Source organism: Bos mutus, chromosome 20, assembly GCF_027580195.1.
Source record: "Bos mutus isolate GX-2022 chromosome 20, NWIPB_WYAK_1.1, whole genome shotgun sequence".
NCBI classification, from domain to species: Eukaryota; Metazoa; Chordata; class Mammalia; order Artiodactyla; family Bovidae; genus Bos; species Bos mutus.
In genome coordinates, this window is record NC_091636.1 from 63876655 (window position 1) to 63890777 (window position 14123).

The window sequence follows — 14123 nt, forward strand, 5'->3', positions numbered from 1 at the left end:
CTATAGGATGGACTGGTGGGATCTCCTTGCTGTCCAAGGAGCTTTCAAGAGTCTTCTCCAGCTAGAGCTCAGTGATTTTCTCAACCCTGGGGCATGGATTGGGCTGCAGGAAATAGTACATTCCTGCAACAGAGTCTCTGAAGAGATTTGCCTGGTTTTTTTCTTCCCCTGGAATCTAAAAATGCTGGCTTTCAGATAATGTAGTTGTGGGAGTAGGGGAGGGTTAACATTTTGATTTTTCTTCTTTTGTTAAGAGACAAGGAGCTAAGAGGAATGCCTCTACTTTTCTTCTAGTGGCTTCCAGCAGATTCTAAGTTCCCCTATTGTTGGGCTCACCTGGGGGGAGGGAGGGGGTGCAGCCACTCTTACATGCCTAGGCTCTGAACAGGGAAAGAAATGAAACAGAACATTAGATACAGCAGTATTATCCATGACAGAGGCCAGCTTGCAACATGTGGTTGAAGGTCTATTAGCCAAATGGATATATCATTGTAGACCCCAGCTTTCAGCAGACTTGTCCACAAGGTCATGGTAGACCAGACCTGGGCTGACCACCACTGCCTGCAGGGACCAACAGGGGAAGGTGAATGTGCAATTCTGGCTGGCAGACCCATCCCAGGAAGAGTGGGTAAAGAGCTGCTAGGGGGTGGTCACTCGGGTCCTTCCTCCTCACCCTTCTCAGTTTGCAGCAAGTTAAACGGTAGAGGAAAGGCAGGAAAGTGCATGCGTGTGTGTGTGTGTGTGTGTGTGTGTGTGTGTGTGCACAGAACACATAACCTGTACCAATGGGGCTCTGCTTTCCAGGAGGTGGGAAGAAGTGTCTACCAACACGTGTCAGGGATACTCAGAATGACAGCCCCTGGGGCATCCAGTTTGACATCAGAGACCCCACCCAGTGCCCTTCAGAGTGAGTGAGTGCAGTGAACTGGGAAATGGATGCAGGCAGGTGGGGGATAAGTGTCTTCCCTTCCCAAGAAAGAGCCATAGCAATGGGGTCAAAGGCAGGAGCACCAGGGCCCCCTGCAGTTCAGTTCAGTTCAGTCGGTCAGTCGTGTCTGACTCTTTGTGACCCCATGAACTGCAGCACACCAGGCCTCCCTGTCCATCACCAACTCCTGGAGTTCACTCAGACTCACGTCCATTGAGTCAGCGATGCCATCCAGCCATCTCATCCTCTGTCGTACCCTTCTCCTCCTGCCCCCAATCCCTCCCAGCATCAGAGTCTTTTCCAATGAGTCAACTCTTCGCATGAGGTGGCCAAAGTACTGGAGTTTCAGCTTTAGCATCAGTCCTTCCAAAGAAATCCCAGGGCTGATCTCCTTCAGAATGGACTGGTTGGATCTCCTTGCAGTCCAAGGGACTCTCAAGAGTCTTCTCCAACACCACAGTTCAAAAGCATCAATTCTTATGCTCAGCTTTCTTTATGGTCCAACTCTTACATCCATACATGACTACTGGAAAAACCATAGCTTTGACTAGATGAACCTTTGTTGGCAAAGTAATGTCTCTTCTTTTGAATATGCTATCTAGGTTGGTTCTGGTTTCTTTCCCCTCAGCCTGTGATGTGGACTCAGGCACCTCCCTGTACCTTTGTCCGTATGTCTGTGAAGTCAGGCTGGCCTCAGGAACTAGAGTTTCCCTGTGATCAACAAGAAGGTCCCTGTCAGGCACTTAGCAGAGGGCTTGGAGAAGTGAGCCCCTCGCTGTCGCTGTGCCAGGACCGAGGAGTGGTCACCTGGTCCCCGGGTGGTATCCCTCCTGGGGGTCCGGCTGCCGTCCTCATTCTAACATACTTGTCTTGTTCTTGCTGAAGTCCACTCACACGTCCAAAGGCTAATTCTACCTTAGACATTTTTGACTTATCTTCTTGTTTTCCAAGGGTAATATGCAAAGAGTAAAATTAGTAATGAGTTCACATTTATTGTTTATCATTTTATCCGCCAGAAGTGGGGGTGAGTCTTCCCTCCAGACTCTCTTCTCTGGGGCTTCCAGAGGGAACAGGTATACCTGCTCTCAAGCCTCCAACCTTCCACGGGGTGTCTTTTGTTACTCTCCACACAGAGCTGTCACCAAGAATTCAAAATTTCCATTTTGGTGCCAACCTACCTGGAGGTTCAGTCCAACTCCCCCATTTAGTAGCTGGGTGATTTGGAGCAGTTGTCTCAACCTCATTTGGTCAGTGAATGTCCCCTCCCTTAAGAAGCTTAGATGAGTTGGAGTTTGTCGATATCTACCACCTATTTGTGTTTTTCAGATGAACCAAGGATAAGGTAGACATTCACATTTTATAGTTTCTTGCTTTTTCTTTGCCTTAGGAAATACAGTTGATAAGTAAACATACTTTTGGCTAATAGCATAAACATGAAATTTTAAAACCATAGCTGAGCTCATAATGTAGATTTACTTAACCAAAAAAAAAAAATATTGCTTTTTTCCACTTAGTAAAAGGGCCTTGGACTCCGAGAGCCTCCCACTGACAGCCTTCAGTCCTGCAAAGACTGAATTCTGAATTAAAGCTTCAAGAGGTCCTATGTCAGTGCTCTGCCAAATATTTGTCTTTGACCCTTTGAATTTAAAATACTTTTCACATATACATGTACATATACGCGAAGGATCTCTAACAGGCACTTGTTGCAAAATGCTTTCAGTTGTTTATTTTTAAAAGATGACAAATACTCACAACTATTTGGGGCTTTTACAGACAGAAGCAGCAGCAGCTCACCCCACTGCCAGCTAAAGTGCCCAGATTAGAGTGTGGGGAGGGAGGTGATGGGAGGCCCATGCCCTGGAGGAGGAACTCTGTTTCCTCCAGGAATTTTATTTATTTATTTTTTCCTCCAGGAATTTTAAAGGTATAACATACAGCTCCTCAAAAGCTTCTATCATTTCTGCCCCAGCTGGGTGTGGACTCCATCCTGTCCATGGGATTACAAGCAACATAACTGCTAAATACTGTTGTTTCTAGAATGAAATGTTGGAGGAAAAAAAAAACCCAGAGGAGCACCATCACTGCTTCAGCCTCATCTGTAGGGTGTTTATTCCTGCTGATCTTGAGTGTTCCCCTAGAAGGTGTTTCCTGGGCACCAAGAATCTGTCGTGGGGAGCAGAGCTCACCTTCGAGGGTGCTCTCTGACCCGTCTTCTCCTCTTTCTTCCTCACCTCCCCAGGAACAGCATTGCCGCCTCGGCCGTGTGCGTCTTCAACCTCAGCGCCATCTCTCAGGCCTTTAACGGGCCCTTCAAGTACCAGGAGAACTCTCGGTCCGCCTGGCTGCCGTATCCCAACCCCAACCCCAACTTCCAGGTAATTCCGGGGACAAAGGACCACTCCTTCAGTCATTCCCGCTGCTCACCCAGATAGCAGGCAGAAACCTTGTGCAGACAGACAGGCTGGGGCCACTGAAACCCTGGTGCTCGCACAGTGCAGCTGTGAGCTGCCCCACCCCCAACCCCCTGTGGGACAGTCCCTCACTCAGCTTGTCTCATGTAAATAGACCACGGCCTTTTGTGTCCTGAGGCGCCCGGCCTTCAAAGGGTCTTTTGTCAGCTGGGACGCCTGAGCTTGGACTGCAAAAGGCCAGCACAATGCAGCAGGTTGGGAATCCAGCTTCAATTAGTACTAATGATGGTGGGCTCTGTGTCCCCAGGAGCTCTGACTCCTAATGAATGATGCTGTAATGACCGTGGTCCAGGACACAGAGCAGTGGGGATGCACAAACAGAATTGAGCTCTAATTGGGTATGCGGTGAGATTTCCTGTTGGGGTGAATGGGATGTGATGGGGCGGCTGTGGAGAAAACAGGAGCAGATGGAGGCCATTTGTGTATAAGGCACCAAATGCCGCGTGTTCAAGCTGTCAGGGGCTCTGACATCATCTGCTCTCATCTACCCATGTTGAGAGGGAGCTGAAACCAAAAGGGACAAAAGCCTCTACTGTTTGGTCGGTCAGCAGGTGTGTTAGTCAGCTCCGGCTGCTGTAACAAAATGCCACAGACTGGAAATTTCTTTTCTCACAATTCTGGAGGCTAAAGTCCATGATCAAGGTTCTGGCCCATTCAGTTTCTAGAGTGTACTCCCTTCCTAGTTTGTAGATGGCCAGCTTCTCACCATGTCCTCATGTGGCTTTTCCTAGGTGAGCATGAAGTGACACTAACCCTATGAGATCAGGGCCCCACCCTTATGACCTCATTTAACCTCAGTCACTTCCTTAGCAGCTCCAGCTCCTAATACAGCCACTTTGAGGGTTAGGATTTCAACATATGAATTTTAGGGAGACTCAGACATTCATGCGTACCAGCAGATTTCCCTGGAGCTCCTTTCTTCTGAGAAGAACTGTCTTAGGATCTTCACCATCATCATCGTGGGTGTAATTTTTAGGAATGCCAAGTTCCAGACACTGGGCTCAATGCTTCTATGTATCTTGCCGCCTTCTGGCAACTGTGTGATGATTGGTAACAGCTCCCTCTGACAGAGAAGGGTGTTGAGCCTCAGAGTATGTCATCAGGACAAGGATACAGGCCCCTTAGTGGCTGAGCTGGGCTCTCAGGCCCAGTCCTCAGATTCAGAGCCTCAACCTCTTCCAACCAGAGGAACTTTAGTCTTCATAACTAGTCAGTGTTAGACTCGAGTTGTGTATTCAGACCTCCAAATCCTGGTTGGTTTGTCAACCCAACACATAAAACCTCTGGCTTTTGAGAAAACTGAGAATGTAGAAAAGTTCAATTATTTTACATTTTACTTGTACTTTGACAAGAATCATTCAATTCTAATTGTTTTGAAATTTTTTTATAAAGATCATGACACTGAGAATAGAGATGGGCTTACATGTCCACTTTACCATTCACTGCTTTACTTGGGAAAATGATATAGCATCCCATAACAAGGCGGACTGGAGAAGGCAATGGCAACCCACTCCAGTACTCTTGCCTGGAAAATCCCATGGGCGGAGGAGCCTGGCAGGCCGAAGTCCATGGGGTCGCTAAGAGTTGGACACGACTGAGGAACTTCACTTTCACTTTTCACTTTCATGCATTGAAGAAGGCAATGGCAACCCACTCCAGTGTCCTTGCATGGAGAATCCCAGGGATGGGGGAGCCTGGTGGGCTGCCATCTATGGAGTTGCACAGAGTCTGGCAGGACTGAAGCAACTTAGCAGCAGCAGCAACAGCAACAGGGGGGACTATTTAAGGGTTATTTGTTTGTATCGACTTTGTCATATTTTCTCATCTCAGCAGCTCTGTAAAGTGGGTGTCATTAGCCCCACTTGTAAGTCAGGAAACTGAATGATCAAGTTTATAGTTGTTATTCAAGTCTCCCTACTAAGAAAGTTCAGTACTAGACAAAGAAATGCAGGCAAGCAAACAGTTTAGTGGGAACCAGACATGAAGTCGTCAGGTTTCCTGATGACATACATGATTTATGTAATTAGTAACTGAACATGGACTCCCTGTGCCTCATTGTTGAGTCTCTGCATTTAAATCCCACCCATATCCCTGGATCCTGGGGTGATGTAGCTGTTTAAGAAGGCCCTCTGGAAAACCATGAAGGTGAAATATATCATTTCCTTTCAGAAAGTCCATGGTAAAATCCTAAAGTTTAAAAAAATTTTCAAAGATGCTCACGGTATTTTAGGGTTCTTTTAATGTCTTGATATTTCAACTGCACGTGTCTTCACAGTGAACAGTGACTTAATAAACTCTGTGATGCCTTACCACCTCTGGGCAGTGGATAGCTTTTAGCCCCTTTGTCTGGATACATTTGTAGCACAAAGCAAATCCCCTCATTTCCTGAGGCCACAGGCATCTAGTTTTATAATGCCAGAGTCACACTAAAGGGCTTACTCACGTTTATGAGATGAAGTCGGGCCGTGTGGTGTAATGAATGAAGCCTGCAGAACATGGTGTGCATTTCAGGCAGGGAGCCTACTCCACTGAGCTTGTCTTCCTTGGGTGGTATTTAAGATTTGCATAGGACTAAAGTTTAGATTATGGTGATTCTTTGCATAAGTCCTGATATACATGAGTATCGAATATTTTCTTTTGGTTTACCATGTTTGATAACCATGCTAACTTAAGGCAACCTGACTGACTTTTAAGGAACCACACACACTGTTATGGGGGGGTAGGGTCCATCCACTAACTGTGTATAAAGGGCCTTATATTTGCAAAAACCAATGGTTACATGCAGTTAGATATTTTAAATTATTGTTTGCCTACTAAGATTTGGAATTTTATGCAGTGCATATGTACTAGAAGGCTTCCTTGGTAGCTCAGACAGTAAAGAATCCACCTGCATTGCAGGAGACGGGTTTGATACCTGGGTTGGGAACATCCCCTGGAGAAGGGGATGGCAACCCACTCTGGTATTATTGTCTGGAGAACCCCATGGACAGAGAAGCTGGACCAGCTACAGTCCATGGGGTGACAGAGAGTTAGACACCACTGAGCAACTAAGCACGAGTGTACTAGAAATAGCTAATTAATTAGAAGATCAGATACATGACTCAGATTCAAGAAGAATGGGGTAGGCTGCACAATGCCTAATTTTGCAAGATTTGATACAAAATTCTCTATTGAAGATAGTAACAAAATGTAACACTATTAATTTTTATCAGTTGCAATCTAGAAACCACTGCAGGTGGTGCTATGAAAGTCGTCCCTGTTAGAGCTGCAGTCCCCAAAGCCATGTAGACTCTGGGCCTCACTAGGAAAAGCTTCAGTCACTTACAGAAAACATTGTCCAGACCCAGTGGTACAGCTGCACTGGGACAGACTCTAGAAATCTCTGTGCAGTTTTGATTACCAGCAACCAAATTGATGGAGCCGAAATGGATAACAGACCCTCAAAAGTGGTCGAGCAGATGAGCAGGCCACTGCTGGAGGACCAGATGATGGGACCTGGCCAAGTCATCAGCATCCTTCAGTACTCCATTGGCATTTACAACAAAACAGGAGGAAGGGTACCATCAAAGTCAAGCACTCTCTGCGTGTGCCTCGGTGATCGTAGATGTACCTACCAAGGGCCGGCAGGCTAGGGCTAGGATGGATCTGTCATCCTTGGAAAAAATAAACAAGAATGCAAATATTATTGTTTTAAGAATTAGTAGAAATATAGATGTATTACTCTCAGAGGTGTTAGCAAGACAAAGACTATGGATTGTAAGCTGCAGGAGGACGATGGCTGTGTTTTTACTATTTTTAATGTTTTCCTCTTGCTCAGAGTCCCTGGGGTGTCACGCCAACACTGCAGGAGCCCCATGTGTAAGGCATGGTGAGAGAATTTGCAGCCCGTTAGAGAGCTAGGTGGATTACTTATGATCCAATAAATATCTGGTATAAATTTAAATAGAATTCAAAATATTTGAAAAAGAATCCTCGGGTGAGATTTTCATTATAAGTTGGCTAGAAAACCAAGACACTGTATAGTTTCAACCAGTTCTTGGCTAATGATACTGCTGATCGAATCCAACCTCTGCCTTTTTCCCCCCTCACCACAAAGCAGCTTTTTTTCCTCCAACACCAAGCCAGATGTCCAACAATTAAACTCAATTCTGACACTGTTTACCCAGAGATAGCATCAGATCTCATGGTTGATAGACTTGGTCCTGCAAGACTCTCCCCTTGACCCTCGCTTCCAACACCAGTCTCCAGTCCAGGTTGTCACACTTGCTTCCGACCTGGGCTATAGGTGGATCCCCTCCTTAGGTTTGTTAATCATCTAGAGAGGCTCATAGAACTCAAACATTTTACTTGTGAGAGCGTCGTTGTTGTTCAATCACTAAGTCATGTCCAACTCTTTGTGACTTCATGGACTGCAGCACACCAGGCTCACCTGTCCTTCTCCATCTCCTGGACTTTGCTCAAATTCGTGTCCATTAAGCCAGTGATGCCATCCAACCGTTTCATCCTGTGCCGCCCCCTTCTTCTCCTACCTTCAATCTATCCCAGCATCAGGGTCTTTTCCAATGAGTTGGCTCTTCCCATCAGACGGTCAAAACATTGGAGCTTCAGTGTCAGTCCTTCCAATGAATATTCAGGATTGATTTCCTTTAGGATTGACTGGTTTGATCTCCTTGCAGTCCAAGGGACTCACAAGAGTCTTCTTCAACACCACAGTTTGAAAGCATCAATTCTTCAGCACTCAGCCTTCTTTATGGTCCAACTCTCAGGTCTATACATGACTACTGGAAAAACCATAGCTTTGACTATATGGACCTTTATCTGCAAGTGATATCTCCGCTTGTTAATACATTGTCTAGATTTGTCATAGCTTTCCCTCCAAGAAGCAGGCATCTTTTGATTTCAGGCAATCACTGTCTGCAGTGATTTGGGAGTCCAAGAAAATAAGCTTTCTTGTAAAGGACATAGCTCAGGAACATTCAGATGGAAGAGGTGCACAGGGAGAGTAGGGAAAGGTTTGGGTAAAGAGCAGGGAGCTCTTTCTGAGCTGAGCATGCTTGCTGAATCTCCATGTGGTCACCAACCTGCAAGGTCTGAATGCTCCATCCTTTGGGGCTTTATGAGTGTTTTTCACTTAAGCAGATTGATTAAATCATCTGGCCATTGGTGATGGATTCAACCTCCAGCATCTTTCTCCTTCCTGGAGTTCAGCGCAGTGGGACCAAAAGTTCCAACCCTCTGACCACAGGGATGGCAGCTCTGGCAGGCAGCATTCCCACCCTTCAGTGAGGTCCAGAGGTCACCTCAGTGACTTAACACTTGGAGTCTCCCAGGTCCCCAGACTCCTCAACAGCAGCCAGAGGTCCTCAGTTTCATATTATGCCTCCCGGGTTTTATGATGTCAATTTTAAAAGCACTGTGTGGAGAAAACAAAACCTGGATGGAAAACTCCATCCCCCAGGCAGACTGCTCCTTGCCTCCTGTGACTTAAGAATTGCTGCTGATTTCAGGAAGAGAAAACAGCCAGACCTGGCCACTGTCAGAACTAGAACTCGCCTGGACAGACTTCAGACCGTTTTGTGACACTGTTGTTAACGGGCAGTGTCTCTGCCCTCCACGTGTCATTGTTAAATATGGTAATTATATAAAATCCCCTGGCTCTGCACCCCCTGCCCCAGCACAACTGCTGTGTGTTCACTTGTTGATTCCTTCCTCCCTTCACTTATTCATTCCTTCCCTCTGGCCCCTGCAGCTCAATGGACCATAGAATTGCTGCCCTGCTGTGAGGCAGACCCATGGACCATTTATACCATTGTTTGAATGGCTTCTCTGTGCCAGGCGCACGGCCTGGCTCCTTGGCGTTTACAAGCCTCACAGCAGACTTCTGAAGGGAGCAGAAGTGTTTTTGAGCCACTTTATAGATAAAGAGACAAGGACTGCTAGGCAGGGACTCACCTGAGGCCGCATGGTCCCTGGGCCACAGAACTGACCCTTCACCTTCACCCGACCTTTCCGCCACCTGGTACCAGGGGCACCCCTGCAAAGATGCAGCATTTAAACTAAGCTTTGGACTGGTCTTGGCATCCATTTTGCTCCAAGATTCTTTAAATATACCATCAGCCTATCCTTTGGGGGCATGTAGGCTATTTTATCAAGTGCTACAAAAATATCCTCAATTTTTCACAAGCCATTTCCATCATCTACTTTTGCACCTCTAACCTATTATAAAACCACGTATTAGAAACGACATGTTATAAAGGTTGTTTTTCAGATGGAATGGACAGGGAAATTCATTTCCATCAACCCTGCCTCTATGAAGTTCTGCCGGGGATCAGCCTTTATTGGACCTAGGATTTAAAGTTTATGAAAGAAACGAGAAATCGTGGTGATAATTTTCTGATTCTGTACGCTGCCCTGGGAAAGCTTGGCTTGCTTTCCCACCCCTCTTTTAACCTCGTCCCTGTCCAAAACCATCCTCCACGACACCTGCCAGCCTTTGCACAGTGCAGCTCTGAATTTAATTCTCCGCAGTTTCCAGGCTTGGATTTTTTTTTTTTCCCTGCTTTAGTCCCAGAGTCCTCTGCATGGTATTTCTACCTGAAAAGTCCACTTCTTTCCTTCCTGTTTCCTTCTGGTTTCTTCCTTTTCTCTCTCTTCATCTCCTTCCTCTCTCACATCCTTTAGTTCCTTATGCCCCCCTGTTCTTAAAAATTCATCATTGTCAGGGAGGAAGAAAGTTTCCTCTGCCCTTCTAGCTTCTTCCAACCAGTCCAAGAATTAAATTGGCATGAGACAGGTTAACATGAGAAAATCCAGCACAAGATTAATAACACATACACAGGAGAGGGACCCAGGAAAACTGAGTAACTCCCCCTGATGGCAGAAACCCTCACCTTAAATACCATCTTCAGCTAAAGATAAAAGAGCATGTTGCTGGTACTGGTTTGAGACTTCAAAGAGGAGGAAGGCAATTGACCTGCACATAGAAAAGCAAATGTTTGGTAAACAAGAGTTTGCTGGGCCTGCAGAGACTGTTGGACACAGAGTGGGCTCTGGTCTCTGGGCCCTGCTGAGTTTTCCCCACTACAGTCTGCCCTTATTCAGTGCAGACATCTCTGGAAATAGCTCTATTCCAGGAACAGGCCATCTATCTAAATTTTGTAAGCGTTTAGGGGAAGGTCACAGTTTCTTCTCGAGTCCTTTGGGCCTCCGTTGTTTTCTGCTCTGAAAATCGTTCACATGCCAGAGAGATGTTTGGGGTGGCAAGCTTTGCTGCCCTGCACCATGTTTTTATTCGATGCTTGACTCTAACCAGAGTTTTTGTTTCTTTTGGCTTGGGTTAGATAATAAGCACATGATAATAAGGCAAACAGAGTGTTTCGTTCATGGAATTCTCCAGGCAGCAGTACTGGAGTGGGTAGCCGTTCCCTCCTCCAGGGGATCTTCCCGACCCAGGGATCAAACCTAGGTCTCCCACACTGCAGGCAGATTCTTTACCATCAGAGCCACCAGGGAAGCCCAGATAATAAGGGCACAATAATACGGCTAACGTAGTGTTGTGTAGCTTATGTGAAAGACAGCAGAACAGTATTGCATAGTTTGCAGATTAAAATGACCTAAATCTATCTCCGTAGAATCCATGTCTTGCTTATAGACCTGCCATCCCAAAGAAAGCTAGTAAATCTGCGTCATGCATTTGATGGCTGAATTTTCCACCTGGGAATCTGATGTGTCTGGCAGATTGGACAGTGTGCATTTAGCCAGACAACTCCCTAGGGGACTCTAGAGGTGACGAGGAGATGTTATGCATATGCTATTCAAATTAGCAGTGACTCCTACTTCATGTTTTTTTTAAACTTCTGATCATTGATTTACTTTTACTTTTTATTTTACACTGGAGTATAGTTGATTTACAGTGTTGTGATAGTTTCAGTTATACAGCAGAGTGATTCAGCTATACAATGCAAGGCAATGTGTTTGCATGCTCAGTCATATCCAACTCTTTGTGACCCCATGGGTCTCCTCTGTCCATGTGATTTCCCAGGCCACAATACTGGAATGGGCTGCCATTTCCTTCTGAAGGGTATCTTCCTGACCCAGGGATCGAACCCGAGGCAGACCACTGAGATAGCAGGGAAGCCTGCTCAGTTATTCTTATATATAGATCTACTCATTTTCAAATTCTTCTCCCATTTAGGTTGTTACGTAATACTGAGCAGATTTCTCTCTGGTCTACAGTAGGTCCTTGTTGGTTATCCATTCTAAGTACAGCAGGATATACATGTCAATTCCCAACTCCCAAGCTATCCCCTCCTCACCCTTCCCCTGGTAACCATAAGTTCCTTCTCTAAGTCTGTGGGTCTGTTTCTGCTTTGTTGATGTCACTTCATTTTGTTCTGATCATTCATTTAGGATGAGAGTTGAGAAGACTCCCCAAATACGATGAGCTCAGATCTAAACTGGGAGAGACACCAAGAATAGGGGCAGTAAGGGGACTGGAGAAGGGGGCACATTGGCACCAGCAGATGTTCAGATTGCCAGTCGCCCCCCCAGCCAGGCTGGCTGGAGCGGCCCTGGGTGTGCAGGTGGCCGGGCCTGGTAACAGCCTCTCTCCCTCTGCAGTGCGGCACTGTGGACCAGGGTGTGTACATGAACCTCACGGAGAGGAACCTGCAGGACGCGCAGAAGTTCATCCTGATGCACGAAGTGGTGCAGCCGGTGAGCCCCATGCCCGCCTTCATGGAGGACAGCAGCCGCTTCTCCCACGTGGCTGTGGATGTGGTGCAGGCCCGGGACGCCCTCGTCCACATCATCTACCTGGCCACAGGTAGGAGCCCGCCCTCCTCTGCTGAGTGTTCTGTCGGCTTCTGATTTCGTGTGTGACCTCGGTGCCATGCTTTGGGCCTGCCTTCTTTCCTCCAAGCATCAAAGTGCTGTCTTATCTTCATCACCCTTTTTGAAGTAATTTAATCATCTGTTTTCAGTCTATTAGTTATAACTCTAATTGGAAAAGCAGTTCCTAATTTCTCTCTTTTTAATTTTATTGAAGTACAGCATCAATTTTAGCTGTATACCAAAGTGATTCACTTATGCGTGCATCTGTGTATTATTCTTTTTCGTATTCTTTTCCATCATGGTTTATGACGGGATATTGAATGTAGTTCCCGGTGCTCTACAGCAGGACCTTGTTGTTTATCCATCCTATATCTACTAGTTTGCATCTGTTAATCCCAAACTCCTAGTCCTTCCTTCCCCTATTCTCCTTGCAACTATGTCTGTTTTCTATGTGAGCCCATTTCTGTCTTGTAAATTCTGTTTCATTTCATTTGTGTTGTGTTTTAGATTCCACCTAACTCTCTGTCTGTGTCTGTGTTAGTTGCTTAGTTGTGTCTAACTCTTTGTGATCTCATGGACTGTAGCTCATCAGGTTCCTCTGTCCATGGGATTCTCCAGCCAAGAATACTGGAGTGGGTTGCCATTTCCTTCTCCAGGGGATCTTCATGACCCAGGGATCAAACCCCAGTCCCCTGCATTGCAGGCAGATTCTTTAACATCTGAGCTATAAGGGGAGGCCTATAAGTGATATCATATGGTGTTTGTCTTTCTCTGTCTGACCTACTTTGCTTAGTATGGTCATTTCTAGGTCCATTCTGGTTTGGGGTTCTAATTCCAATCATGATAGATGACAAGCCATTCAGTAAATACGTCCTCTAGAGACTAACTTTTCTTTTCTACAGACCTGGTTTTCTTGCTTTTGATATAATCTACTGCTTATCGATAAATTCATTCATAGTAGAGCAAGATGTTACTAATGCCAATCACAGGATGGGCGCTGGGAGAAGACGCCATACATAGAACTCTTCTGTAGTTTCCATGACACACTAGTCAGGTTGTTTGTTAAACTCAAGGGGAAGTGGGGATTGCCGTGGATGAAGGCCCCTTCCAGCAGGGAAATGGCCATGAATACAGAAAGAGCCCTGCTCCCGACCTTGCTCAGGGCCTAAGGGCAGACATGCAGAGTTCTCCTAGCAGCTGGATACATGGATAGTATTTAATTTGTTTAGACTAGCTGGGTGATTCTAACTTTAGGGACTCTTAAATTATAAATTTCATGTCTCAACCAGGTTCTGGGTCTTTTCATTTATCTCTTCTAGCACTGCTGAATACATTTTGAAGGTGATATCTTCTTTTGCAAGGTTTAATTCAAAATACAATTTAGCTTTAAAAGGATGTCATTTGAAATGATCCAGCAGATAGCTTTCTTCTTTATTTTCAAGGCATTGAAACATACAAATGGAATATTAGAAGGAATATCCAAAAATGCCAGCCTGTTTTAACTAAACCTGCTAAGAGCTGAACCATTTCTGACAAGTAGGGATGTCAAAGATGGCAGAATTGGACTTTTAGAATTCAGAAGGCTGATGTTTATGTGGGCTTTTATTTATAGCGTGGATGGGCCTCCCAGGCGGCACTAGTGGTAAAGAACTCACCTGCCAATGCAGACGAATCAGAAAAGCAAGGTTTGATCCCTGGGTTGGGAAGATCCCCTAGAGAAGGGCATGGCGACCCACTCCAGTATTCTTGCCTGGAGAATCCCACAGACAGAGGAGCCTGGCGGGCTACAGCCCATAGAGTTGCCAGGAGTCAGACATGATTGAAGCAACTTAGCATGCACATAGCCAATAGATGACATCAAGGCAAACCTTGGATACATTTGATGGTAGAGC

At 45.9% G+C, this 14123-nt stretch overlaps 1 protein-coding gene across 5 annotated transcripts in view; it reads left to right on the forward strand.

The window, feature by feature from the left end:
* SEMA5A (semaphorin 5A) overlaps nucleotides 1-14123 on the forward strand; it is a 568136-nt gene that overhangs the window by 397258 nt on the left and 156755 nt on the right. For all 5 annotated transcript variants that reach the window (XM_070357735.1, XM_070357734.1, XM_070357733.1 and 2 more), the window contains 2 exons: nucleotides 3168-3303; nucleotides 12019-12223. In XM_070357735.1, the coding sequence (XP_070213836.1) occupies nucleotides 3168-3303; nucleotides 12019-12223 (341 nt within the window). The remainder of the gene's footprint in view (nucleotides 1-3167; nucleotides 3304-12018; nucleotides 12224-14123) is intronic.